Consider the following 27,360-nt stretch of genomic DNA (forward strand, 5'->3'; position numbering starts at 1 on the left):
AACCACAACTATAAAATTAATCCTCTTCAAGGATAATGAGAACTAGTTTAATTTTTAATAAATTGTGACTATTTTAAGTTATCAAAATAATTTAACATTTCTATATAATGTGATGGTATGTGAAATGCACTGCATTTTATGAGTGGAAAACAACAATTATAAACCACTTTTTTTCACGGAACATCAGCTGCAATGACAACAAACATACAATTGATTTTTTGGCAAAAATGCTGTTTATTTAAAAAAAGAAAAAATACAAGAAAAGAGGAAGAGTCACATTGTTAGCTGTGCTGTTTCTGCACAAACGGTGAGGAGATATAAAATAACAGAGATTCAAAGTCCACATGAAACCGCAGTTAAACACTTACACAGATGTGAGCTCGAGTACATCTCACAATAAACAACTCAGAACTGAGAGATATAAACTAACTTTGTTCTCACAATCCTGGGTTTGTAGCTTACAGTTCTGGGGAAGAAGTCAGAACGGTTCGATAAAAGACAGGCTTTCATACTAATGTGTGACAGAATAAGACTTGATGTGACTTCTCATGTTGACTTTACTCTCTCTGATTCTGCGTTAGTTCTGCAGATTTACAGAAACTGATGATATGAGCTCGTCTGCATGTACAAACAAACATGATCTGTGTTTTATCTGCATGTTACGTGCAATACAAACCAACAAACACAATCATCCCAAATAACATAATGAGTGTCAGTCTACGATGTCACGTTTACTACGATCATCAGAAAACAAAAACCAATAAATAAACTCTGAAGAGCTAAAGACTGAAGAGTAACAGAAAGCAGCAGAAGAAGAACCAGTGTTTGTGAGCGACCACCTGAACGTCTAGCTGAGGTCAGAGCCATGTCAGAGTAACACAAGTATTGCACTGGACTCCTGCGTCTATCAGTGGACGGCGGTAATAAATAAGTGATGAGCTGAGATGATCGGCGTGCTTCACCACTGCTGCCAGCTGAAGTCATCATTAGAGCCGAACACCAGGAAGAAGCCCAGGATGGTGCAGAAGATCACGATGTTTCCCGTCAGAACCAGAGCACAGGCTCCCCACGCCATCTGTGCACATACATTATTCAGTCAGATCAATCCCATCACTTCATGTTAAACAGACAAAGCGCCTCAATGCACTTAAATCATCAGATCGCACTCAGTTGTTTTATTTTTGTGTCAGTGTCAGTGAAGGAACAGTGTGTGATGAAGATGTTTACCACATCGGCGCGGGCGAATATGATGGGCAGCCCGAAGGCGGACACCACGATGCCTGTGGTCAGGAATATGGCCAGCTCTTTACAGGCGTTGCTGGCCGAGTCTGTGTCGTCCACCACGCGGCGAGAGATGCAGTATGGGATAGGTGCCAGGATGTAGAAGAAGAGCAGGAACAGAGGCCAGTACGCACTGCACACAAACACAGCGTGAGCAGATGCTCCACACACACACACACACACACACACACGAGAGAGACACACACACTCACTTATAGACGGGGAGAGCACAGCCCAGCATCAGGAACATGAGCCCGACCGCTCCTCCGAACGACAGACTGATCAGAGCTGCACACAACAACAACAGTCAGCAAACATGTGTTTATTACATACAAGTACAGCAAGAGCAGAAAACTGAGAAATATTATTATAAATATAAATCATCTGTTTTCTGTGTGAATCTGTGTTAAAGTGTAATGTATTTCTGTGATGCTCCGCTGTATTTTCAGCATCATTCCTCCAGTCTTCAGTGTCACATGATCTTCAGAAATCAGAATAATATGATGATCATACACATATAGTATATATTTTGGAAATATTTATATATTATAGATAAATATTAGCACATTTTTTTACTAAAAGTTAAAAACAATAAAAGAAATATTAAACAAAATACCTTCACTTTTCATTAAAGTCTATTGGCTTAAGCTAATTTACATTCATAGTGTTGCTATTATGACATCATTAATTCAAATACAAACATATGTTAGTCATATAATTGGTCTCTTTTGTCATCGGTTATTCAACTAAACTGTCAAAAAACTATTTTTCAAAATACATTTTGTAAAAGTTCTGCCAAAAAGTAACTAAATGACCAAATATTTCTATGATAACACATGACGATGCTGGCATATATATATATATATATACACATGTATGAAATAATGTACAATTTGTAGCCTAAATTCCTTCATATTCCCAAATTTGAATTATCAGCCGTGTTATGTTTTCTGATTATAATGTGTTCAGATTCATAATGATAATATTGATAATTAAAAAAAAACCTCTACAGATGAATAACGGACTCATGTGATGATCAGATGATCCGCTCACAGCTCAACATCATTTACAACACCGTGTGTGTGTGTGTGTGTTTCTATGAGAGCTGTATTAATATTTATACAAAGAGCTGATCTGTGTGTGTGTGTGTGTGTTTATTTCGATGGAGGATGTAAATCTGCGGCTGCTAATAAACACCCCACCGCTCGTTATTACACACACACACACACACACACACACACACATACACACCGCGAACACACACATGTAAAGTCGCTCACCTTTGATTCCCGCCATCGCGTAGATTCATAAACACTATAATAAATAGGTTGAATAATTAAAGCTAAAGAAACTCCTCGCTCTTCTGCTCCTCCGCTCCGCTAGCGCTGCTCTGCACACTGCGCATGCGCCGCGAGACCACTTCCGGTGACCGCAGAACATCTCAGACGAAGAAGAGCGTAACCCACAACATGTAACACCTTATCAACACATTACATTAAATAAGTGTGTTAAACAAAGACCGAACAAATATCACATCACCGACGGAATGCATATCGTGTATTTTTTGTTTCAGTGTTTAAATTAATTTAACACTTACAGTTACATTCACCACCCCACCCTTCTAACAGCAACTTACAAACAACAACAACACAACATACAATCCTGAGAACAAAACTTACAGTGAAGGAATTAAATGTCCCATGTTTGTTCAGTCCATAAAATATCCTTTAACATGAAAGGCCTGACAACATCAAGGAAGCTGCCCAGGTTTTTTATGATTATTGTCAATATTCTGAGAAAAATATGAAGACCTTGCAGTGTCAATTTCTGTTTTATACTGGCCCAAATGGGTTTTCCAGAACCATTATACCAGAGAGCTGTATGTACGAAAGAGACATTGGGTTGTTTTAATCGTATAGTAGAGAGATGCATCTATAGTAGAGAGATTTGACACAAAAGCATTATTTGCCATAACTAAATCAAATCTATGATTTTTACAATGTGAAGGGACATTCACAAATTGAGTAAAGTAAAAAAAAAAAAAGTAAACCCCTTTTGATAGATTTCAGTGCCTCTTCCATTTCATTAATAGAGAGGTCAGAGTCACATAGTAATTTAAAGTCTGCATTAATACCTGGAACTTCATCACAAACACTCAAAAGAGAGGAATCACATTTTTTTGTGAAAGTTGTACACAAAAGTTGAGATCATTCCTGGATCTGTACATAAATCACCATTAATCTGTAGGGCAGAGAGAGATGGTTTATTTTCTTTTCTTTTTTCTTTTTTTTTTTTTTTTTACGAATTCAGCCCCTTTAACAATCTCTGCTTCGAACCGCGGACATGAAAAACAACCACAGACTTTTTTTTTTTTTTTTTATTGTTTTTTTTTCTTATCACAATAAACAATGCAAATATCTCACAAAAAAGAAGAAAAAATAAAGAATATTACAATCCTCAAAATGTACAATATAAATCTTATTGTAAAACAACCGCAGACTTGGCAACACTGGTTGGCATTTACTACACAGAGCCGTAATTCACTGACAATCTACACAACATCGATGTTAAAATCGCAGGCGATTCTTTGTCGATTTTGAAAGCGATTTTGTGTTAGTTTTCGGTAGAGTACGGCTCTGTGTAGTAACTGCTGCTCCACCTGAACCAGTGTTGAAAATATGTGAAATGTTAGAGAGTTGAACTTGTAACCTCTGTAACTTGTGTCCTGGGTTCAAGTCTTGGTACCAGCAGGGATTGTGGGTTGGGGAGTGTATGACCAGCGTTTGAAAGGAGACTTAGGTCTTGGTTTTGTTTTCAAACTAAATCATGCAATCTAAAACCCTTTTCACACTGCACGTCGGACCCGGTATATTGCCGGAACATTGCCGGGTCGCCTTCTGTGTGAATGCAACCACGTCCCGGGATTGATTCCAGCATTTAACCCGGCTCGGGGACATAGTAACATTGCCGGGTTCAGTCCTGGGACGAGCGCTGTGTGAACAAAAGCCAGATCTAATGCCGTGTCGAAGTGATGATGCACATTATCGCGCGACTCTTTTACCGGCTGTTTTGAAGGAAGATCAACATTCGCGACGAAAACATATGTGCAAACTGTAATGAAGCAGAGATCAGGTAGTTCCTCACTTTCCGCGCTGATGCAGAGATCGTTTGCTTGCTTCAGTGAAAGTATAACGTGCGGAGCGTTGTCGACTCGTACATTACACGTCACGCGCTGATGTCACGTGTCGTTACGGGATCTTCAAGGGTTGTGTGTGAAAGCACGCACATATCCCGGGTCATCACTGGCAGTGTGAAAGTGCAGAATCTAGCGACCAGGGAACAATTGCAGGAACACTTTACCCCTGTATTTGCCGGAATGGCAGTGTGAAAGGGGCTTAAATGATCCCCTTTCCCAACCCCACCCCTAAACCTAACGTCACTATTACATCAACCAATCAGGTATCATGGTGTAAAAACACCTTGATCTGGTAACTCCCATTACTTTCCTGCAGAGACCTATGCTTGTTTGAAAGAGAGAGAGAGAGAGAGAGAGAGAGAGAGAGAGACTCTACGGGTGCAGGAATGAGATTGCTGGTTTACAGTCCCACAGACAAACCTGTTTTACACGTGACTCAGACACAGAAGCTGGATGAGTTCTTGTGTCCAGTGTGTCTGGATCTCCTGAAGGATCCAGTGACCAGTTCCTGTGGACACAGTTACTGTAAGATCTGTATTACAGACTGCTGGGATCAGGAGGATCAGAAGAGACTCTACAGCTGTCCTCAGTGCAGACAGACCTTCAGTCCAAGACCTGCTTTATCTAGAAACACCATGCTGGCTGAAGTGGTGGAGAAACTGAAGAAGACCAGACTCTCTGATGACTGTTACGCTGGAGCTGGAGATGTGCAGTGTGACGTCTGTACTGGAAGAAAATACAAAGCCGTCAAGTCCTGTCTGGTGTGTCTGGACTCTTACTGTCAAACTCATTTTGACCGTCATGAGGAGTTTCATTCACGTAAGCCGCACAAAGTTATTGATGCCACTGGACGACTGCAGGAGATGATCTGCCAGAAACATGAGAAGATCCTCGAGGTTTTCTGTCGCACTGATCAGAAGTGTATATGTCTGCTGTGTACGATGGATGAACATAAAAATCACGACACTGTATCAGCTGCAGCACAGAAGACAGAGAAACAGGTATTTAACACTAGACACTGATGAAATATTACTGACACTCACTTCATAAGTGTTTATATCAGCTCCATATTAACAGCTGACAGCATTCACACTGCAGCAGAAATAAACAGCAGCTGCAAGAAGAGTTTCCTGAAAATGAACTGTAAACCTTTATCAACACAGTCTTTAGTAAAATGGCCTTTCTTTACACTATTTTCCAGTTCTTTGACATATAATACAGACAATAAATATATACTTCCATCAGTCAAAATGTAGAAACACTGTCAGTGTGAAGCTCTAAGTTTCACTTTTATACGTACACTTGTACAGTTCATGTAGGATGATTGTAGTCGATCATCACTTCTGGAGTTTGAACCTTGAGCGGTTAGTTATCAGATCCTCTTTTACTGGATTGATCTGTTCATGATGATTTAGTGGCAGTAGTTTTCTGTGGCTACCACTCACTATCATCTGTGTGTCCTGCAGAAGCAGCTGAAGGAGACTCAGAAGACGCTCCAGCAGAGAATCCAGCAGAGAGAGAAAGATCTCCAGCAGCTGAGAGAGGCTGTGGAGTCTCATAAGGTGAGTCTGGAGAAGAAGAGAAGTTTGTCTCCGTCTCAGTTCAGACTCACTGAAGCTGAATCACTGTGTGTCCTAACAGCGCTCTGCACAGACAGCAGTGGAGGACAGTGAGAGGATCTTTACTGAGCTCATCCGCTCCATTGAGAGAAGCCGCTCTGAGCTGATACGACTGATCAGAGATCAGGAAAAGACTGCAGTGAGTCGAGCTGAAGAACGACTGGAGCGACTGGAGCAGGAGATCAATGATCTGAGGAGGAGAGACGCTGAGCTGGAGCAGCTTTCACACACACAGGATCACATCCAGTTCCTGCAGGTAACACAGATCTACAAGAACAGGATCAGAGTGGGGTTAACATTGTACATGCAGTGGAGCAAGGTTTCATAAGCCCAGGTATTAACAAATTACAGGTGTGAAATGTTTCTTTCCCCCGGGTTAAAAGCAGTGTTTAGAATGACGATAACCCAGGGTTAAGCACAGTGTGAAAAGCCCTATTGTTCTTTCTCCATCCATGAAATAACTGCATCCTTCTATCGAGTGAGTGCTCTGGTAATATCTATGGTATGTAGCATTTGGACCAATCAGACACACAACTATTTGTTATATTTAACAAATAATATCTAAAGCCCCCTCATCTATCCATGCAACTAACACCTCAAAAAGGCCGAACAGGCTTTTGGTTCCAGGGTAACCAAATACACACTTTCTGATAACACTGGTTTTATGGCTGAACGCAATGTGGGCAGGGCAGCCCTTACACAAGTCTCTCTAAAACAGGCACATAATGCTCATAATAATTGACTCTTCTCTAAAAAGTTCATAGGAAAACCATTCTCTGTATTAACACACACACCCTTCGGTTCATCGTGTATGTTGTTACTGTTCTATATCACATATTGTCTTTTGTATTGTATACTGTTTATGCATGCTTATGATTGAACCTCTCATTCATGTAACCTTACATATATCATGTTTGTTCTCTATGAATTCATCTTCGGATGATCTAATTGAGAGTATATATTATATTTTTTTAACTATACTCTAAGAACCTTTAGTGATTTAGCATTATCCCCCACTCGAGTGGTTTTTCCAACCTCCTGCTTGGAATTTCAGCCTTCCTCATTGGACAAGCCCATCCTGAGAGGCGTGAATATTAGACCTTAGAAACCTCATGCACAGTTCCACCCAGGTGTTCTTCTTCTTCTGCTAAGTTTTCTGCAAAAAACTGATAGCGGGCCATGTGAAGAGCTGGAGTCGGTGTGATCATGCTGGTGGGCTCCAACACATAGCTCCTTCAGTCTGCGGTTCATTTAGATCCTAAGAGTGTGTGCAGCTACAGTAGTTCAGAGTAAATGAGACAAGTCAGATGCTTTTTCTCATACAACACTGTTTAGAGTGACTATACAAGAACAATACCGATGCATCTTATTGGGTGAAGTGTGGAGCTGATGAGTTTTGATTTCTGTTTTCTGTAGAGTTTCCAGTCTCTCTCAGCACCTCCTGAATCTACAGACGGAAATGATGATCTCTTCAGTTCTCTTGTCTCTTTTGATGATCTGAGAGAATCTGTCCATCAGCTGAGAGACAAACTGGAGGATTTCTGCAAAGAGCAGCTCAAGAAGATTTCAGACAGAGGTAAAGTCCTGGAGATTCACCTGCTCTCAGAAACCAGTCCATCATCATCTCATATCATGGAGAACATCATATTAGAAATGTCCAGTGCTGCGGATCATTTGAATCAGTTCGGGAGTTCAAAGCGGGTTCGCGAATCATTTGAGTCCGTTTGGGGATCGCGAATCATTTGAGTCAGTTCGGGAGTTCAAAGCGGGTTCGCGAATCATTTGAGTCCGTTTAGGGATCGCGAATCATTTGGATCAGTTCGGGAGTTCGTAGCGGGATCGCGAATCATTTGAGTCCGTTCGTGGATCGCGAATCATTTGGATCAGTTTGGGGATCAGGGGCGGATGCAGACAATGTAAACATTCGGGGCTTAGCCCAAACCTAGGGGGGTCCAGGGGCAAACTCAGGAGATTTTTTTCCCCCCATACGTCAGCTAAATGCACTATTTTGGATGCTGTTTGAGATAAGAGATAGCCAGCAATACAGTCACGGATTCACAAACCTGTAACACTTGTCCGCGGTTCGTCTGACGCTGCTTCTGAATCTCTCTCTGGCCGGTGAGGTTTATTGTTAGTGTTCCGTATAAAAAACTTTGTTATGTCCATAACTTCAGCCGGTTAGCCGGTGAAAAACAGTAGCCCGCCAGTAACAATAGTAGTAACTATAGTAACAATAGCCCGCCAGCCCCTGATGACAACAACGAAGAAGATTTATATTCTTCTTCGTTAGTTTTTATTGGCAGTTGGCAAACAAGCTGAGTGATGCGCGATGCATTACCGTCCGCCACCACGCACGGTATGTGCTTTTGTTTCATTTTTTGCCGCTCCAGTCAGAAAGACTGAGAGGAAATTAAACAAAGTTGAAATTATTTTTAAAAACCTAAAAGATTCGGGGCTTTTGACAAAACATTCGGGGCTTAAGCCCAATTAGCCACCCCCCCGCTCCGCCCCTGTTGGGATCGCAAATCATTTGAGTCAGTTCGGGAGTTCAAAGTGGGTTCGCGAATCATTTGAGTCTGTTTTGGGATGGCGAATCATTTGGATCAGTTTGGGGATCGCGAATCATTTGGATCAGTTCGGGAGTTCGTAGCGGGATCGCGAATCATTTGAGTCCGTTTGGGGATCGCGAATCATTTGGATCAGTTTGGGGATCGCGAATCATTTGAGTCAGTTCGGGAGTTCAAAGTGGGTTCGCGAATCATTTGAGTCTGTTTTGGGATGGCGAATCATTTGGATCAGTTTGGGGATCGCGAATCATTTGGATCAGTTCGGGAGTTCGTAGCGGGATCGCGAATCATTTGAGTCCGTTTGGGGATCGCGAATCATTTGGATCAGTTTGGGGATCGCGAATCATTTGAGTCAGTTCGGGAGTTCAAAGTGGGTTCGCGAATCATTTGAGTCTGTTTTGGGATGGCGAATCATTTGAGTCCGTTTGGGCATCGCGAATCATTTGAGTCAGTTCGGGAGTTCGTAGCGGGTTCGCGAATCATTTGAGTCATCATAGCTGTATATGGATAGGCATTTTTAACTAATTTAGTAGCTAGTTCTAATTACGTTTTCCAAGCGTGTTTAGGTGTGATATGTGAACTCGTAATTTTTGTTTTAATTATGTGCCTTTTAACAGTATCAAGTATATTCAAAAACTAAACAAATCGTGCCTAAAAAGTGGCTAATGTAAAGTTACATGATGAAGTCATACTAGTGCGCGTGTGCATTTTGAGTGCGTTCTGTCTGTGCATTATTCGGTGTATTCAAATGCATTTATGAATGCATGTGAATGATCACAAAATTCAAGATATGGGGCTTAGAAAATGTATATATTTATATCATTTTATGTAGTTAATCAATATCACACGAAGAGTGCCATTTCAGTTTTTCTCCAAAAATCAGCATGATTAAAATGTGATAAAGTTACTACAAACAATAATTTAATTGCAAATACATTGCAGAATAATGCAATATATGAATGAATAATAGCCTGAAGAACCTTTGTGTCAAAAGAGATCTTTCTTGTCATTATAGATCCTTTTTAGCATAAAAGGTTCTTTGGAGTTGAGTAAAGAACCCTATGGTTCTGTATAGAACCCCAATGGAGCCTTTTTTCTGAGAGTGTGTTGTCATAACGTTCACCTTGGAGATTGAAAATGTTTCTTTTTTGAGACCCCAGGAGCCCAAATTCAGACCGAGAACAATAAAACCCACAGAAGAGGTGGGAGTTCAAAGGAGGAATCTTTATATTACCAAACTGCAGGGAGAGGAAGAGTAGATACAAAATGCAACGTTTGCTTTCATTATTTTACAAAAGCACAATGTTCTATTGTTATTGTGTGGACATTAAAACGATTCTATTGTACAGAACACCAGTTCGTATACAGATGAGAGCGTAACTGTTTTTTGTGCGGTTTACATGTAAAAATGTATCCGTTACAGATTGTGTGTTTGCTAAAAGAGGGTGTCTGCGTGTGTGTGTGTGTGCACACGAGTTTGTGCGTGCGTGCATGTGTGTGTAATCATGTGAATCACTGGCAGTTCAGTGTTTTGTGAGATTTCACCTCAGGTTAATCCTAGAGATTTGTGAATCTGAATTGAGTTATTGCACAGATTGTCATTTTCAGAAAGTCTGAGATGTCTGTGGCATTTTTGTTTCCAGCTGGAGGGCATTACCATGCTCTGTCCCAGTTCACACCCCCTTTTGCCCTGGCGCCCATCATCACAAACCCCGCCCCCCAGCTGCTGAAAGCCCCGTCCCCTCAAATTCAGCAAGCTCCGCCCAAAAGGGAACGCAAGCAGGTAAGGCATCGATCTGTCTTCTTCACCTGGAGCTTCAGTGCTTTCTGTGGCCATTGTTTGAATGTGTGTTTCTCCTAATATTTCTTTATCTCATGTAGATTGTGTTTGTATATCTCACTGTATCATAAATTAATCACTCAAGGTTGTTAATTTGAATTTATTCTGAATCAACAATCATTTGCTCTAGCGAACCATATGTCCATATCTATCCAGATAAATCTGTTAATTTCATGCCTTTTTATAATTTTTCACAACTTTACAATTGTGAAATATTCCAGTTTACAGTAACTGTTTTCTATGTGAATATACTTTATTGCTGTAATCAAAGCATCATTACTCCATGTGAACACATGATCCTTATTTGCTGCTAATTTTCTGATTAATATAGGTGTTAACAGTTATTTTTCAGGATTCACAGATTAATAGAAAATTCAAAAGAACAACATTTATTTGAAATAAAAATCTTCTGAAAAAAAAAATCTCAGTAATGTTCTCATTTCTTCTGTTTCGTGTGCTAAATGTGTCTCTCTAGATCAGGATCAGAGACCCTAATCAGGGAGGACGTGACATCACAGATGAGGTCATGTCAGGACAACGCAGTGGCTTCACACTTCCACCTCCACAGGTAATGAACACACACATTAATTATATAAAAATCGCTATTTAATTTTAAAAAAACACATTCTATTTCAAATACTGAACATTATTGTAGGTCCTCCATGCCCCGCCTCTCTCTCAAACGTTTTGACAAGCACAGTCTGCTCTGATTGGCCAGCTGAGATGCTGCATTGTGATTGGCCGAACACCACAAGAGCACGTCAGAAATACAAGCCCCTTTCCATAATCATGAGCTTCATTTTTCTAAATAAATGTAAAGACAGTTAATAATGTCCTGAGTCATAGCATCAGTTCAAGACTGAAAGAGGAACAGTGTGGTGAGACAGACGCCGTGATGAAGCTCGTATGTGTTTGCAGAACACAGGCCGTGTACGCTCCTAGATACACGTTCATAAAATCCATTGCACAAATTGGAACATCTGTGTTGTGCTGTTCTGTTGTAAATAAATCTTAACCAATGATTCCTCATTGCATCTACTTTCAGAAGAACAAATAAAGTGCTTTTGCTTTCTCTTAGATACACACACACACATCTATAATAACTCCTTTTGTGTGAGGCTTTGAGCTTTGTAACTTGCACAAATAGCTACAGCGCACACGAAAGAAATGGAAAAATAGAAATTGAATCAGATGAACGCTTTAAGGGTAAGTAATATGCAGGTATTTCTATTCTAAAATCAACTAAATAGTCTTAAATTTGAATCCACCCTGATTGAACTTATCATTTCAATTTGATTTTGTTGTACACTAAGTCACATTAATAGATATTTAGGAGCCACCTTCTTTCAGTAATACACTACTACCAATCAAATGTTTTACAACATAGTGCGGTTTTACCATCCTGTTTGTTTTTATCCTTTAGATGCCTAAGAAAAAGTGAAAGCTGAGAAAAAGCAAGCCTCAGAGATGATCTTTGCTGTGACAGTGCAAAAATGACTCGGTTGTGGTCCTGAACATCTGTTTAATGAGGAGCAAGGACATCTTTTTTGAATCAGTGAAGTACAGAACAGCAAACTGGTAATGTTTCAGTCTGTGGTATTTTAGTGGTTCTGCCTTTGTGAGTTTTCATTTGTATTTACTTTTATTTTGCAGATGCAGAGTGCATTTGTAATATGTTGTGAGTTTTACAAGCTTTTCTCCTGGCATTCACTTTAGAAATTCATGTATTTGTTTAAGTCACTTTCTCATTCATGTTATCATATACTGTATGTATGTTGTATTTTAAGCATATTCTTGTATTTAAAATGCATGCTTGAGCTGTTTTAACTTAAAATAGCTTGCTCCAACAGATCTTAAAATGTCATTGCCATTGCACACACTTTTTTTTTATAAAAGCTATTTAAATATCCTAATTTAACTAAGACTAGTCCTGGCTTAAGCTAAGCCCTGTCTGTGAATCTGTTCATATGTTTTGAAGTTGTTGATGATCATCTTGATCTATTTTTCATCTCTAAAATAATATTATTTCATGATGCAAACCTGACGAAAAATTAATGTTAAAAATCAACATTGATTCAATTATAATTTGATTGATGCATTAACATTGACTCGATGTCGTTCTGCTATCTGGTGCTGCTCATTAAAACATGTTTTACGTTATTTTATTTACCTGTATGTAAGCACCGTGCACTGTTAATGTTCAAACTGTGTATTTACAATGTTAAAGTGGCTGACAACAATAAATATTCTTATTAGGAATAAAACGCCTCATATTTTGACCTTTCTTTTTCTTTAATTAGTTTAGAATTGATTATTGACTTAGAGGGTTATATATATTAAAGCATCTTCTGAGGTCCTCTGAGGGGTTAATATATCTCTTCTCCGGTGTTCTGGATCCAGACTGAAGCTTGTGTAAATCCTAGTTTACCACGGGATGAAACGGCAGAAACAGAGAAGGTAATAGAGACATAACTAGTGTAGCTGCTGTTCCAACCAAGCAAAAATGATTTGTTTAAACCCCAAGCTAAAGAATACTAATATGCATTTGATCAGATATATCTGCACTCAGTGTGAAACTGTCTAGTAGAAGTGGTACGGAACTTAATAGGTAGCCAGTGCAGAGACTGTAAACTTTAAAGACCTGCCGTGTGTGTGTGTGTGTGTGTGAGAGAGAGAGAGAGAGAGAGAGAGAGAGAGAGACTCTACATGAGCAGGAATGAGGAATCAGCTTTTTCTTTTTTTTTTTTACTCATGTGACTCAGACACAGAAGCAGGAAACAGGAAGCACGTGAGTTCTGGAAAAGAAAAGCTGTAGTTGAGCTGTAGTGTGTTTGTGTCTCTGTATTCACTCAGTAAAAGTTTCTCAGGAAGAGTTCTTGTGTCCAGTGTGTCTGGATCTGCTGAAGGATCCAGTGACCACTTCCTGTGGACACAGTTACTGTAAGAGCTGTATTACAGACTGCTGGGATCAGGAGGATCAGAAATGTATATGTGTGCTGTGTACGATGGATGAACATAAAAACCACGACACTGTATCAGCTGCAGCACAGAGGACAGAGAAACAGGTATTTAACACTAAACTGATGAAATATTACTGACACTCACTTCATATGTGTTTTATCAGCTCCATATTAACAGCTGACAGCATTCACACTGCAGCAGAAATAAACAGCAGCTGCAAGAAGAGTTTCCTGAAAATGATCTGTAAACCTTTAGTAAAATGGGCTTTCATTACACCATTCATCTGTTCTTTGACATATAATTCATATCATAAAAATATATACTTCCATCAGTTAAAATGCAGAAACACTGTCAGTGTGAAGCTCTAAGTTTCACTTTTATACGTACACTTGTACAGTTCATGTAGGATGATTGTAGTCGATCATCACTTCTGGAGATTGAACTTGAGCGGTTAGTTATCAGCTCCTCTTTTACTGGATTGATCTGTTCTCATGATGATTTAGTGGCCAGTAGTTTTCTGTGAGATTGACGATCATCTGTTTGTCCTGCAGAAGCAGCTGAAGGAGACTCAGAAGACGCTCCAGCAGAGAATCCAGCAGAGAGAGAAAGATCTCCAGCAGCTGAGAGAGACTGTGGAGTCTCATAAGGTGAGTCTGGAGAACAAGAGAAGTTTGTCTCTGTCTCAGTTCAGACTCACTGAAGCTGAATCACTGTGTGTCCTAACAGCGCTCTGCACAGACAGCAGTGGAGGACAGTGAGAGGATCTTTACTGAGCTCATCCACTCCATTGAGAGAAGCCGCTCTGAGCTGATACGACTGATCAGAGATCAGGAAAAGACTGGCAGTGAGTCGAGCTGAAGAACGACTGGAGCGACTGGAGCAGGAGATCATGATCTGAGGAGGAGAGACACTGAGCTGGAGCAGCTTTCACACACACAGGATCACATCCAGTTCCTGCAGTAACACACATCTAGAAGAACAGGATCATAGTGGACTTGAGCAGATCCTGCTGTGACAGAGACTCACAGAGAAACAGTTCATGAGTGTCTTATTATATAATCATCAGTCAGACTCTCATCTGATCATCTTCTTCTGAAAGAGACGACGCTTACAATCAGCTTTCAGCTCTGGAAATCTGTTAGGAATCATTTCTCATAGTTCTTTTTTTTCTGGAAGATGTATTTTAACCGTCAAACATCACTAGTGCCAACAACAGTTCAAAACTTCACTCACATTTCAACTTTTTACCTCATTTGTCCTTCTGATTTATTATGTCATAGTGAAACATCAAACATCACATATTGATGAATTTAATGAAAACCCCAAACAAGGAATCAGACTGTATATTAACAATCCTTCAGTGTATTCAAACCAAACCAAACCTGAGCGTGTCTTAAGGGGCAGTGGTGGAAAGAGTACTAAAAATATTTTACTTAAGTAAAAGTATAGCTATTTAAAGGGTTAGTTCATTCATTAATAACTCACCCTCATGTTGTTCCAAACCCGTGAGACCTCTGTTTATCTTCTGAACACAGTTTAAGATATTTTAGATTTAGTCCGAGAGCTCTCAGTCCCTCCATTTGAAGCTGTGTGTACGGTCTACTGTCCATGTCCAGAAAGGTAAGAAAAACATCATCAAAGTAGTCCATGTGACATCAGAGGCTCAGTTAGAATATTTTGAAGCATCGAGGCTAAGTCCTCCAGTGCCTTTGCTCCAGAAAGAGCCAACAGTAGCTTGTGATCTGTCTGTATAGTAAAATGGAGGCCAAATTATTGCACAGCAGTATCTGTTTTACAGATAACATCAAAGACAGTGGAAAATGTCTAAATGATAAGTATGCAGTTTAACTGCTAAAAGCAAGTACCTCAAGCAAAATTCAAGAGAACATATTTCACAGATTCAAAGTGTCATGAGCCTCTGTATTTGCCACTTTGTCAAATACAGTACCTGTACACCCTGAATCACAGAAATGACCTGACAATCTGATTCACTCTTGCTATTTTTGTGTGCAATATGCACCAGATGGGTCATAAATGGTACATGGGTGTAGCGTCTTAGACTGAGGTCTGTTGTCATCTTGTGGAGGGCTAAGACTGTGTTTGCTCTCTTCCAGTCGTGTTGGCTTTTATGTGAATACATTCCAGAGCGTGGCTGGTCTGGAGGAGAAGTTTCACAGAGAAATGGGAAAAGTAAGGGCTCCAGCTCAACACCATCCACTGACAGAACATTGTTATTATGTTTTGTATATAAGTGTTAATAATCTAGTGAATGAGTAGTTTATGTGTGTGTGTGTATTAATTGATTAATATAAATATTATTAATATAATATTGACTGTAACATATGAACGAAAAACTTCTACATTTCAAAAGATGTTGATTTTCCATGTTTATATATGTTTTTACTTACAGATTAATCAGAATCTGAATGATACGCTGGAGGAATTAGAAAATCAAGATATGTCCAGGTTAGTCAAATGTATATGCAGCATACATACTTAATGTTTACATTTATAAGCACTGCATTGTCTTCATTGTATATTTTAACCATGCTGGCTCCTTTGTAGCTATTTTGCCTCAAAATGGTGTGTAAATTGTGCATATGGCAATAATTAGTATTTATACAATTAAGTTTATACAATTAAATAAATGAACAAACCAAACACACCACTCTCACAGAAAAACAGGTAGCCAAGGGGTGAGGACATCAACAGCCCAGAAGAGGTAACGGTAGCCCTACAGTGCTGTGTGATTGAGTGTGTGTGTGTGTGTGTGTGTGTGTGTGTGTGCGTGTGTTCCGTACCAAAGCTGTTTGTGTGCCCTCAAGGGCTGCCCACTTAGACAGGGGCTTGTCTCGTGCAGTCTGTCTGCAGTCCTGAGAGTTCACTGCATGAACAGATTGATTTTGCACAGGAAGTATCTGCGTCTGCATGAATACCTGTTAATTTTGGTACTATCCTAAGTGTAGTTACAGAATTTCAGTTCTGGCTTGGAAGTCTCTCAGATAAGCTGTCGGTCACACTGGCCATCTAAGACTAGGACTTGCACTGTGAAGCATTGGTGCTTGCATTGAGCCTAATCAAAGCATGACACACAGGGGCTCTTTATAGCCATGATACTGTATTTCATTATTTGTACTTTATGCTGCAGTGACAAAACACAAGATGCCAATCACACACTGAGTCCAGGAGGACCGGCAGCCATACCCAAATCACCGTCCAAGGTATGCATGTAGAAAACACCAATGCATTGTACTTGCATGTAAAATAACACAGCCCTGCATCTTGAGAAAAAATCTTGGTCACACTTTATTTTAGGGTCCAATTCTCACTATTAACTAACCATTAACTATGACTTTTGCCTCAATTAACACCTTATTTGCTGCTTATTAATAGTTTATAAGGTAGTTGTTAAGTTTAGGGTATTGGGTAGGATTATGGATGTCATGCATTATATGTACTTTATAAGCACAAATAAACAGCCAATATGTTAATAATAGACATGCTAATAAGCAACTAGTTATTAGTGTGAACTGGACCCTATACTAAAGTGTTACCAAAATCTTAAATTTGGTGATTATCAGCATATATTTATGTATCTGCTTTAATGCTCTTAAAATATCAAAATAAATGTGACCCTGGACCACAAAACCAGTCTTAAGTCGCTGGGGTATATTTTTATCAAAAGCCAAAAAAAACAACATTGCATTGGTCAAAAGTACATATTGTTCTTTTATGCCAAAAATCATGTAAAGTAAAGATCATGTTTCATGAAGAAATTTTGTAAATTTCCTACAGTAAATTAATTTTTGATTAGCAATATGCAATGCTAAGAATTCATTTGGAGAAATGTTAAGGCTATTTTCTCAATATTTAGATTTTTTGGACCATCAGATTCAAGATTTTCAAATAGTTTTATCTTGGCCAAAAATTGTCATATCCTTAAAAACCATAAATCAGTGGAAAACTTATTTTTTTCTGCTTTCAGATTATGTATAAATCTCAATTTTGAAAAATTGACACTTAAGACTGGTTTTGTGGACCTGGGACAAATATAAAAATAACAAAAGCATTCATAAGTAAATTACAATTAAAGCAAGGTATTAAATGAATTTAACTTACATTTAGCAAAGGAATTGCATCAGGACACATAAAATAGTGTAAAATGATGTGCTTGAGCAAACAGCACTATTTTTGGAATCAGTACCCCAAAATTTATAATTGTGATTGTGACTGTGATTTGCCAGTATTAAAGTGATTTTTAAATGAAATATGAAACCTATTTCATTTTTGTGTTTCTAGCTAAAGCCTATGGTTCCTCCACCTCCTAAAGTTACTCCATCAAAGGATATGAAGCAGGAGAACATTATCAATCTGTTTGGTGAGGCATCCGCCCCAAACATAAGTGTCACTTCGCCAACACAGGTCTGCAGTACTTTCTTCTCTTGTAATTCTCGTCTTTGGGCTAATTATGCTACTAGTAAAGACACTAGGACTTGCTAAAATAGTTTGAAAAACAGACTTCCTCACAGTTCCCAAGCTGGAATTTGAATAGTAGGATGTTGAATTTGAGTTGGAATGAGTTTACTGAATTAAAATACAATAAATATTGTTGGTATGAAGAACATGGCAATAGCAGGTCACTTCTCAGGTGTTCTTTGAAAAGTTTCCATCTTTTAAGTCTGTTTGGTGTTTGGCTCCACTTGGGTAAATTGTAAAATTGGTAGTTAATATGTTAATATTAAAATTAAATACTTTTTTATGGATGGAATAGAAATTTTGTAATAATTAACTGAAAAATAATACTGAAAAATAAACATAACATTTCGCATAGAATAAACATTTCTTGGAATGTAAATCAATTTGATTTTACTTTCTTAAATTCAAATCCAAATCATACTTTTTGGCTCCTTTTCAAACTCAAGGATTCAAATATTTTGTTTTGATAGTTAGACATCATGCTCTTATATATATTATAAATTCTTATAAACTGATACCCTTGCAAATTTAATATGGTCACATTTACCATTGTTCTGCAAATTGTCATGGATGAATTGCAGTCACTTCAATAAGAATCCATGTAATCTGGAATTTCAAAAAGATTTGTCCACTCAAATTTTGCAACAGGTTTAATTCAGTAAAACAATTTTTCCTGCTTATTAACCAACAGAAACCTTCTCGTCTGAAAGTGACAATGGAGCTTTTTTTCCTGCAAAATTTCACAGGAATTTTCTTTCTGTTTGTCAGTATGATGCTCCAGCCACTGCTAATCTTCTGGATATGGATCTGGACTCACTTCAGGCTGCCACCACACCAGCCGCACAGGTCTGTCAGAATTAGAGGAACTAAAAACAGTTTTTTTTTTCTTACAGTTTTTATTTAACTTTCATTCAATTTAGCTTATAGCAGTGTTGCAGTACTCAGGTTCAGGCAAGACCAGACACAGTTCTGAGCCCAAGGCCATATTTTCTATGTCTAGTAAAGACCAGCTCATTCAAGTATGAGTCTATGCCGAGTCTTAATGCTCCTGAGAATATGGAGTCTAGAGAACTGGATTCTGAGTCTGGTTTCGTCCAAACTCGAGGACTACAACACTTACAGTATGTTTTAAATCATGCATTATAACATATTCAAAGTGTGCATGCAATGGAACATCAAATTGACAAATCTACTTTGTCTAGTCATTAATTTAACTTTGCTTTTATGCTTTTTCACAGCCTTGGGGAGACTTGGGAGGTGAGTGTGCTTTTATGTTCGCTCATAGTTGTAGTGTATAGGCAGCATACATAACCTTTCCTTTTAATTCAAACAGGATCCTACACCATTTTAAAGAATTTAGCTAATAATATTCAGTATATGTATGGTTGAGGAAGTCTGTCAGTTGCAACAAAAGCTATTCCATTTAATTTCCTTTCACTGCAAAGCTTTCCAGCATAAAGATTGTAAATGTCTTTCTGTCCTGCTTTAGTAACTGTCTGCGATATTAATGTGCATGTCCCACATCCTTCCATAGAGGCTATATGACCTCCAGTATTGTGTGTTCAGCTGCAGAAATGCTCATCTGTGTTTTACACTCTCTCTGGCTCCTCATTCTTTCTCCTCTCTGAATGATCCCTGCTCATGCTTTTCCCTGCTCCCACATGTACCCTTTCCCACCATTCCCCTCACCGCCAAACCCACCCTCCTCCCTGCCTCTGTAGCAAACAGAGAAGGAAGCTGAGGTCCCTCAGACATGGGACGATGATGGTACCCAGCCTGGGCACTCTGGCTGGGGCGATGATGGTACCCAGGCTACCTGGGATGATGATGGTAGCCAACCTGATGGCTCTCAGCCTGTGCAGGGGAATGACAATGATTCTACCCAGCAGGCCCAGGGGTGGGACGATGATGGGGCTCAGGTACAAAATTCATAGCGCAAGCTGACAGGAGCTGAGCTGTGCTATATTGAGGTCGCGCTCCTGTAGGAACCTGTGGATGGAGGCGAACAGTTGCTTAGCATGGCAATAGGGAGAATGCTGGTAGCAGAGCTAATAGTAGTAATAGTAGCTGAGTAGTTGTAGTAGTAACAGCTACAGCTGGGCTTGCTATGTTATGAGGATAGCTGTGTAATACGCATCTTTTTGTTCTCTTTTTCAATTCTTTGCTCTTCTTGGTATTTCTACCTCTTATTCTTCAATCTGTATTGGCCCTCTCCTTCTCTATCTCCCGGTCTTTTCTTTTTGCAGGTCACAGAAAAGGTAGCTGTTACAGAAGAGGCAGTAGCTGAAACCATAAATGAAGTAAGTGATGAGTAAGTAAATAATATAAGGCATAGCATACGATCCAAAGTGTAAAATCTGATCATCCAACCCAAGGCAAACAGCATAAAGAACAAAGAGGAAGTCCATAGGCGACTCAAACCCTTTATCAACATACACTACTAATCAAAAATGTATTTATTTTTGTTCAGGAAGTATGCATTAAACTCATCAAAAGTGACAGTTAGGACATTAATAATGTTACAAAAGATTTCGATTAAAAAAAAAATGTTGTTTACCACAAAAATGTTCACGCTTTCCACATAAACATTATACAGCACAATTGTTTTGAACACTGATAATAATGAGTTGCAAATCAGCATATTAGGCTGATTTCTGAAGGATCATGTGCCAATGAAAACTGGAGCTGAAATTTATCTGTCATCACATAAAAAAAGACGTTTATTAAAATATATTAATATAAAAAAACACTTATTTTAAATTGCTAAATTTCAGATTATTACTGTTTTTATTATATATGTATATATATGTTTTTTTTTTACTTTTTTTTACTTTTTTATCTAATGTAGCCTTGGTGAGCCTTGTATTAAAATAAATAAATAAATAAATAAAAAATTGAAGGCTAATAAGTGAGTTAGGACTCCCTCTGGTGGACTGAAGGAGCAGCTGCAGACCCCCAGAGCAGTCCTAAACACCTACCAAAGTGTAGCATTAGCTTGTCAGACATCAAGCGGTGCACATTTCATGTTTTGATGCTAATTATTAATATAATACATAAAAAAGTAAAACGCTTATGTCTGTTATTTATTGACATTTATTGTTTAACCCAGACTGCACAGGCGACCACAGAGAGCACAGAGAGTGTAGAGATGCCAGAATCCTTCCTGTTCAAAGTGAGTGCGAAATTATGTTTCAGTTTAGCTAACATTGTTCTTTTAATTAACTAACATTGTTCTTCATTAGCAGAAGAAGTGAGACATGTATTTGTGTGAATATAGGTGAAAGCAATGCACGACTACAATGCCAATGACTCTGATGAGTTGGAGTTGAAGGCCGGAGATGTGGTGCTGGTAGTAAGCTATGAAAACCAGGATGAGCAGGTTAAGTATAGTCGTTTTGATCAGTTCATACCCAAGAGATCTTGGTTTTAGCATCACTTAACAGTGTTTCTGTGCTTACAGGATGAAGGTGGTTAGTGGAGTCAAAGAGTCCGACTGGATTCAGCACAAAGATCAAGGGAAAAAAAGGAGTCTTTCCTGAAAACTTCACCCAGAGGATGTGAGTGGCTGTGATCCACTTGACCTGTTGTTAATCCTTCTGTATAACTCCTTATTGCTTCCCCTCAAAATGCAGACAAAAAAAACACTGTACTACACTAACAAATGCACAGTCACAGGCAATCTGCTGGTTATGTTTGTGGAAGTTGTTGACAGGTTAGTCTTTGCGTTGTTGTCACCATGTCTCATATTTGTCACGGTGCAAATATAAGAAGATTGGAACAACCATTGATAAAATAAGTTGTATTCTGTTAACTAGTTTCGCCTTGTTAATAGATGGAGTAAAATACCCAAAATAAGTCTTTGCTGCAAATGTTTTTAGACTAGACATTCTTAACCATGTCCCATTTTGTGTGGAAATGTTTTAAAGTCGAAATCCAGATGAGCAAACAAACTGGTGAGAAAACAGTCTCTATAGTCCAATACTGAGTACTAGCTGCATGATATATATAGAATGTCACAGGTTGAAGCAAACAGTATTTATTTTTAAAAGGTGATTAATATTCCTCTTGAGACTGGAATGCACTATACAGCTTTTCAAATCTAAACAGATTTTAAAAAGCACACAAAAAACACTAGGCGTCGTACACTTGCCATCTTTGTAAATGGTTACAGAGGAAAAACTGGACATCAAACACTAAATAACTGAGGGTCATAAACTACAAACGACTTCAAATTGTTATTGTTTCTAGGAGATGCACTATTAAAAATAAAGCTGCTTAAAAATAACCATTTTTTGGTTCACAAAGAAGTATTCAGTCAAAGATTATTTAAAGAACCATCTCTTTATTGGCTTTTATAATCTGAAGAACCTTCTTTCACCACAAAGAACCTTTTGTGAAACAGAAAGGTTCTTCAGATGTTAAAGGTTCTTTATGGAACCATGTAGACAAAAGGGTTCTTCTATGGCATCGTGTGAAGCACCTTAATTTTTAAGAGTGTGTGACAAATAAAAGCAATATGTGTTCTAAATTCTAAACGGTTAATATCCTCTGATTGGATGAAATCACAGGCTGAATTTTCTGTGAAATCTGTCAACTCCAACAGCCCGAAATCAGCAACTAGCGCCAATTCCTCCAGACTGTAAATTAGGGGCAAAAATCTGTACAAAAGTCACGTTGTGAATTCCAGCCTTCAGTTCCATAGTCCTACAATAAATACGACAGCTGAACACTCCTTGAAGAAATCGAGTTTGACGTCTCAGAGTCAAAGATCTACCAGATCCATTTCTGCATGTTTAAATCAGAAACAAACTCAAAAGGTAAAATAAAACCATCTAATATAGTTAAAGGAGTATTTAAACCTTCTCATTAACGAACAAAAAACATATGCACTCATTCTATATGCAGTTAACGATGACACTAATGAGGCTGATGTATTTAACCCAGACTCTTGCTCAGGTTATATTTATATGAACCTGTGTGCTATCTTTCACCCTTAGCTTACCTTATACACAATATTACTGTCCACTGATTTTTGTTGTTGTTGTTGATGAAGCCATTTCAGAAATGAATGTGGTTAATATTCTTCACTGTGCAAATTGAGTCATATACACATAACTTGTCACAGTCATTTAGTAAAACACGGTTTATATCAACTGAAGGAGAATTTCTGTCCTTCTTAACATGAAATGCAATAATCTCTGCACAGATTTTTATTTCTTCATGACTCGTATTCATAGACACATCAGAGATATTGGATAATGGCATTTTGTGATTTGAAAGCGGGTATTAATGCTCATTTGTGTGAGTTTTTAATACAGTAGAACATTCAAAAGTGACTTGGAATATGCATAATATGAATTCAGTCCTCTTACACTGTAATTATAGTTTTATTTTTGTACATTGTGAGTCAAATGAGAGTTCAAATGATTTTATGTGCCATGAACACTGGCTTTACCTGGGGTCTTTCTCAGTGCTGTATACTCTGGTCTTTTCATGTTTGAATCAGAAAGTACCATCAATCTCAGAGCAAGAGCAGGTTTAGTGAGGATTTGAACTTTTATAAGGAACTGAACTCAAGCTGGTATGGCGGAGATATCGATTTCCAGTCATCTGTTGTGCTGAATGAGAACTTGTTTGGTTTGCTTGCTACCCCTGATCTCTCGCTAACTGGACGCGTCATGTGACGCAAGCTTGAGGGAGGTCTTGCCATGCTTCACCAGGTTTGAAGCACGTGTTGCGTGCTAGGTTTTGGTATCCAGTACTGAGAAATAAATGTGATCTTGTATAGAGACTGATTACTGAGTTATTTAAGCTGCCAATGCATCTTTAATGACCTCACACAAGCTCTTAATTAAATCGAAAAACCTTGTTGGTGGACAAACACTTCCTCTTCATGTATTTGAGCACAGTTACGATATTTGCTAGTGTTGTTGTGTTGTTGCAATTGTGTCTGTGATCATTGTGTAGTTTTGTTACATTTCTTCACTAAAGATACAAATTCTCTGAGCATATCTATATCTATAACTAGTGTGAATGTGAAAGGAGCATACTTAAATCCATGAGCAGTGTGTCTGTGTGTAGTGACTTGATGTTTTTTTGCTGAGGTTGGCCTGGGAAACCAGGGTCACTTTGCGCCACTGTAAGCCATGAGTAGTCATTCTGCAGTCCTGTATCCTGCTGACTCACCAGTGCTAATAACATGGATTTAATCCTGTCAGATTTCATCTTTTGTGTGCACAAATTGTCCATATATATATATATATATATATATATATTTAAATATTTATTACAGAAATAAGAATATACTCGTGCAAAATGATTGTAATTGAAACAGTTGTGATTTGTGATTGTGTTCATTGCAATTAAATGAAAAACTATTATAGATTAAATTAATATGAAATGCAATTAGAAAAAATTAGAGAGCTTTTATGACTTAATTTATATAATTTCATTAATTCTATTGTCTTTTAAATATTTAACCCTGGACCACAAAACCAGTCTTAAGTCGCTGGGGTATATTTTTAACATTGTATGGGTCAAAATTATAGATTTTTCTTTTATGCCAAAAATCCATAGGATATTAAGTAAAGATCATGTTGCATGAATATATTTTCTACATTTCTTACCATATTTAGTATTTAGATTTTTTTTTTTTTTGCACCCTCAGATTCCAGAATTTCAGATCCTAACAAATCATACATCAATTGAAAGTTTATTTATTCAGTTTTCAGATGATGTATAAATGTCAACTTAGAAAGATTTACACTTAAGACACTTAAGTTAAAGTGCACTGCTGAAATTAAATTATATTGCTGTCATTTCTACTCTCTCTCTCTCTCTATATATATATATATACACACACACACACACACACCACACACACACCACACACAAATATATATGTATTTACCCATTTCTAATAAAGTTTAAATTAAGTGGATTTAAAATTTATATAATTTAAATGTAATATATTTGAAAAATACATTTAAAATTATGATCAAGTACTTTACATGTGCTTTAATATTTTAGTCAACACATCAAAATAAGTGCACTTCTTTAAAACATGACAATGTTTTAAGATAATTAAAATGATTTAAAATGTATTTCAAGTATTACTTTATTAAAGTGCACTTTTTACTTTCTGTAAGTGTGCTTAAGTGGAATTTTATGTCATATATTAGCTGCAAGCACAGTTTTTTAAAGAATGCTTTTAAGATTTGAAGCACACTATAATTGCAAATTTCTTACAATTTAGCACACTTTTCAAAAGGGTAAGTTTAACAGTAATGTTACAGTCAAAAACACAGATTTCTCCACAAGTCATATCAGCTTCCCAAGCAAAGCTGTTGCAATAATCCATTGTTATTTTAAGTCAATGGGAAGATAATGATTAAAAGGAGTAATGCTGATGAAAAACCACACGTTGCATAACTGAGTCAAAGGCCATCATGTGAGGAGGAATCGAAGAGAGAAAGAAAGAAGGAATTTAGTTAACACTGTAAAAAGAGTGACAGCACAAATAGTAAGGAAAGACAAAGAAAAAAGGAAAGAAAAAAAGAGAAAAACAATGGTGAAGACACATAGATGCAAGAAACTCTCATGTAAAGAGCAACCTTTGGACCAAGAATGGCATAGAAGAATAGAGAGCCTAGATGTGAATTCCAGTCCTTCATTGATGCTGAATATTGCCCTTGCACTCCAAGTAAGTATTTATTTATTTATTTTTCTTATCTCTTTTGAAAGTTAAAAAAGTCATATAGCCACAGTAAGCATGCACTTTAACTCCTCTTGTGGATCACAGCTATACTCTAGCTGTTGAAAGTGAAGTCCATCCTTGATTTTCTTTTGTAACTTAAAAAAACATACTTTCACATTTTAGTTACAAATGCTGAAATCTTACCTCATAATGAATTACATAGACAGGATGTTCTCAGAGCAAACATTTAACACAACAACTGAAAAAGTAAAAAGTGTTTTGCTCTCTGTCTCCACACAGCATGTGCTGGTTCTGTCCTCTCTGTGTGCGCTGGTTGTGGAAACACTCATTCAGGAAGTAGACAAAGACAGAATAGTGGCCTATGTGTTCTTTAACTCAGGTATATCTACGCTGTTGCAGAGCTGGATTGGATCACGGTAAGATTACATTTACCCTGTTGCTTTCCATGTGAGCTGATATAGTTGCACTAAAGCATCTATAGAGATAAGTCCAATGTTTACTCTGTTTTAGTTTGCCATTGATCTTGGCTCCATCTTTGGACTTTCTGATCCCTGCCTTGGCTCTGCTTTCTGCTCAGTCAGGTGAGAATGACAGAATTAAAGTGAAGCCAAAGACATTCTAAATACCTACCCACTTAAACACACTAACAAACCCAATGAAACACATCTACAGAAAAAATAATATTGTATTGTGTGTTAGGGACTGCTGTGGCCTGCAGGGGGCAGTGCACTGAACCAGAGGAGCCTGTGGCCCAGCACTCCCAATAAGAGAGGTAGAGCACAGTGCTGTCCGTGGTGCTGAACATTCAGACCACCCTCCATTGTCACATTGTTCTACAGTAACGCATTGTAACAGCAGATCCCACTTCACAAAAAGTAGGCAAATTGATTTATTAAATGTATTTATTTATAACAGCTTTTTTTTAACTTTATTTATTTGAACAGGGACACTGTAAAATATACATTAACCTTAAAAAGGAGAGATGCATTATATCAGGTTGTAGCATTTATGCTAATTTCCACCTGTAGTCCCAGGGCAGGCTGAAATAAAATTATTTCTGCTACTTGAAATAAAATAGATGCTAAATTAAATATGTATTCATTTATTTATTTAAGGGTTTTTAAAGGTAATTTGCTTCTTGAAATAAAATAAAATTTTACCTTTAATATAATTAAACTTTATGTCAGCTACATTTCAAATTTTCATTGAAAAAAAAATGACTAAAATGAAATAAGAAAATTATTATTTTTTTTTTAAATCAAAACTATATACAAAAGAAATAATGAAAATGACAAAACAAGAAAATTACTACAACTTTAACTAAAGTAACAAATAACTTTTTAAAAATGTATTTAAACAAAACAGTTATTGTTAAAAGTATTTGTAATAACATTCCACGATATTACAGTTTGAAATAAAATCAAATTAAAAATATCAACAAAAACTGTAATATATCAATCATTTATGTATGTATGTATATATATATATATTATATATATATATATATATATATATATATATATATATATATACTGACAATCTGTCTGTGCGAGTTTGTCAATGCTTGTCCAGTAAAGTGTCATAATACTTATTCTACTTGGCGTATTGTGTGTATGTGTTTGTGTGTGGTGCAGTTGGAGAGCATGGCTGTGGTTGCAGGTATGGTGCAGCTCGCTGTGGGTTTGACTGGTCTGGTTGGCTTT

The 27,360-nt window shown here is 37.7% G+C and overlaps 4 protein-coding genes across 4 annotated transcripts; 3 read left to right on the top strand and 1 right to left on the bottom strand.

Moving 5' to 3' along the window:
• Window positions 1–220: 220 nt before the first annotated feature.
• Window positions 221–2,710, bottom strand: LOC113114431 (leptin receptor overlapping transcript-like 1). Its single transcript, XM_026281368.1, has 4 exons — window positions 2,562–2,710; window positions 1,494–1,569; window positions 1,228–1,414; window positions 221–1,075 (listed from the first exon to the last, which is right to left on the bottom strand). The coding sequence occupies exons 1-4, from the start codon at window positions 2,575–2,577 to the stop codon at window positions 959–961; spliced, it is 396 nt and encodes a 131-aa protein (XP_026137153.1). The 5' UTR covers window positions 2,578–2,710; the 3' UTR covers window positions 221–958.
• A 2,153-nt stretch (window positions 2,711–4,863) lies between these two features.
• LOC113113335 (E3 ubiquitin/ISG15 ligase TRIM25-like) lies at window positions 4,864–12,976 on the top strand. Its single transcript, XM_026279448.1, has 7 exons — window positions 4,864–5,478; window positions 5,944–6,039; window positions 6,119–6,352; window positions 7,513–7,672; window positions 10,307–10,446; window positions 10,979–11,071; window positions 11,927–12,976. Exons 1-7 carry the CDS (start codon window positions 4,864–4,866, stop codon window positions 11,942–11,944), a joined length of 1,356 nt encoding a protein of 451 aa, XP_026135233.1. The 3' UTR covers window positions 11,945–12,976.
• LOC113113336 (myc box-dependent-interacting protein 1-like) lies at window positions 12,938–21,415 on the top strand. The gene is made up of 14 exons (XM_026279450.1): window positions 12,938–12,960; window positions 13,266–13,291; window positions 15,530–15,654; window positions 15,875–15,930; window positions 16,142–16,186; window positions 16,613–16,685; window positions 17,764–17,886; window positions 18,709–18,790; window positions 19,184–19,197; window positions 19,662–19,859; window positions 20,187–20,240; window positions 21,050–21,112; window positions 21,218–21,319; window positions 21,401–21,415. The coding sequence occupies exons 1-14, from the start codon at window positions 12,938–12,940 to the stop codon at window positions 21,413–21,415; spliced, it is 999 nt and encodes a 332-aa protein (XP_026135235.1).
• Window positions 21,416–25,507: 4,092 nt separating this feature from the next.
• Window positions 25,508–26,424, top strand: LOC113113337 (solute carrier family 23 member 3-like). The gene is made up of 4 exons (XM_026279451.1): window positions 25,508–25,642; window positions 25,937–26,073; window positions 26,168–26,238; window positions 26,357–26,424. Exons 1-4 carry the CDS (start codon window positions 25,508–25,510, stop codon window positions 26,422–26,424), a joined length of 411 nt encoding a protein of 136 aa, XP_026135236.1.
• Window positions 26,425–27,360: the final 936 nt, after the last annotated feature.

Source organism: Carassius auratus, chromosome 14, assembly GCF_003368295.1.
Source record: "Carassius auratus strain Wakin chromosome 14, ASM336829v1, whole genome shotgun sequence".
Lineage (NCBI taxonomy): Eukaryota > Metazoa > Chordata > Actinopteri > Cypriniformes > Cyprinidae > Carassius > Carassius auratus.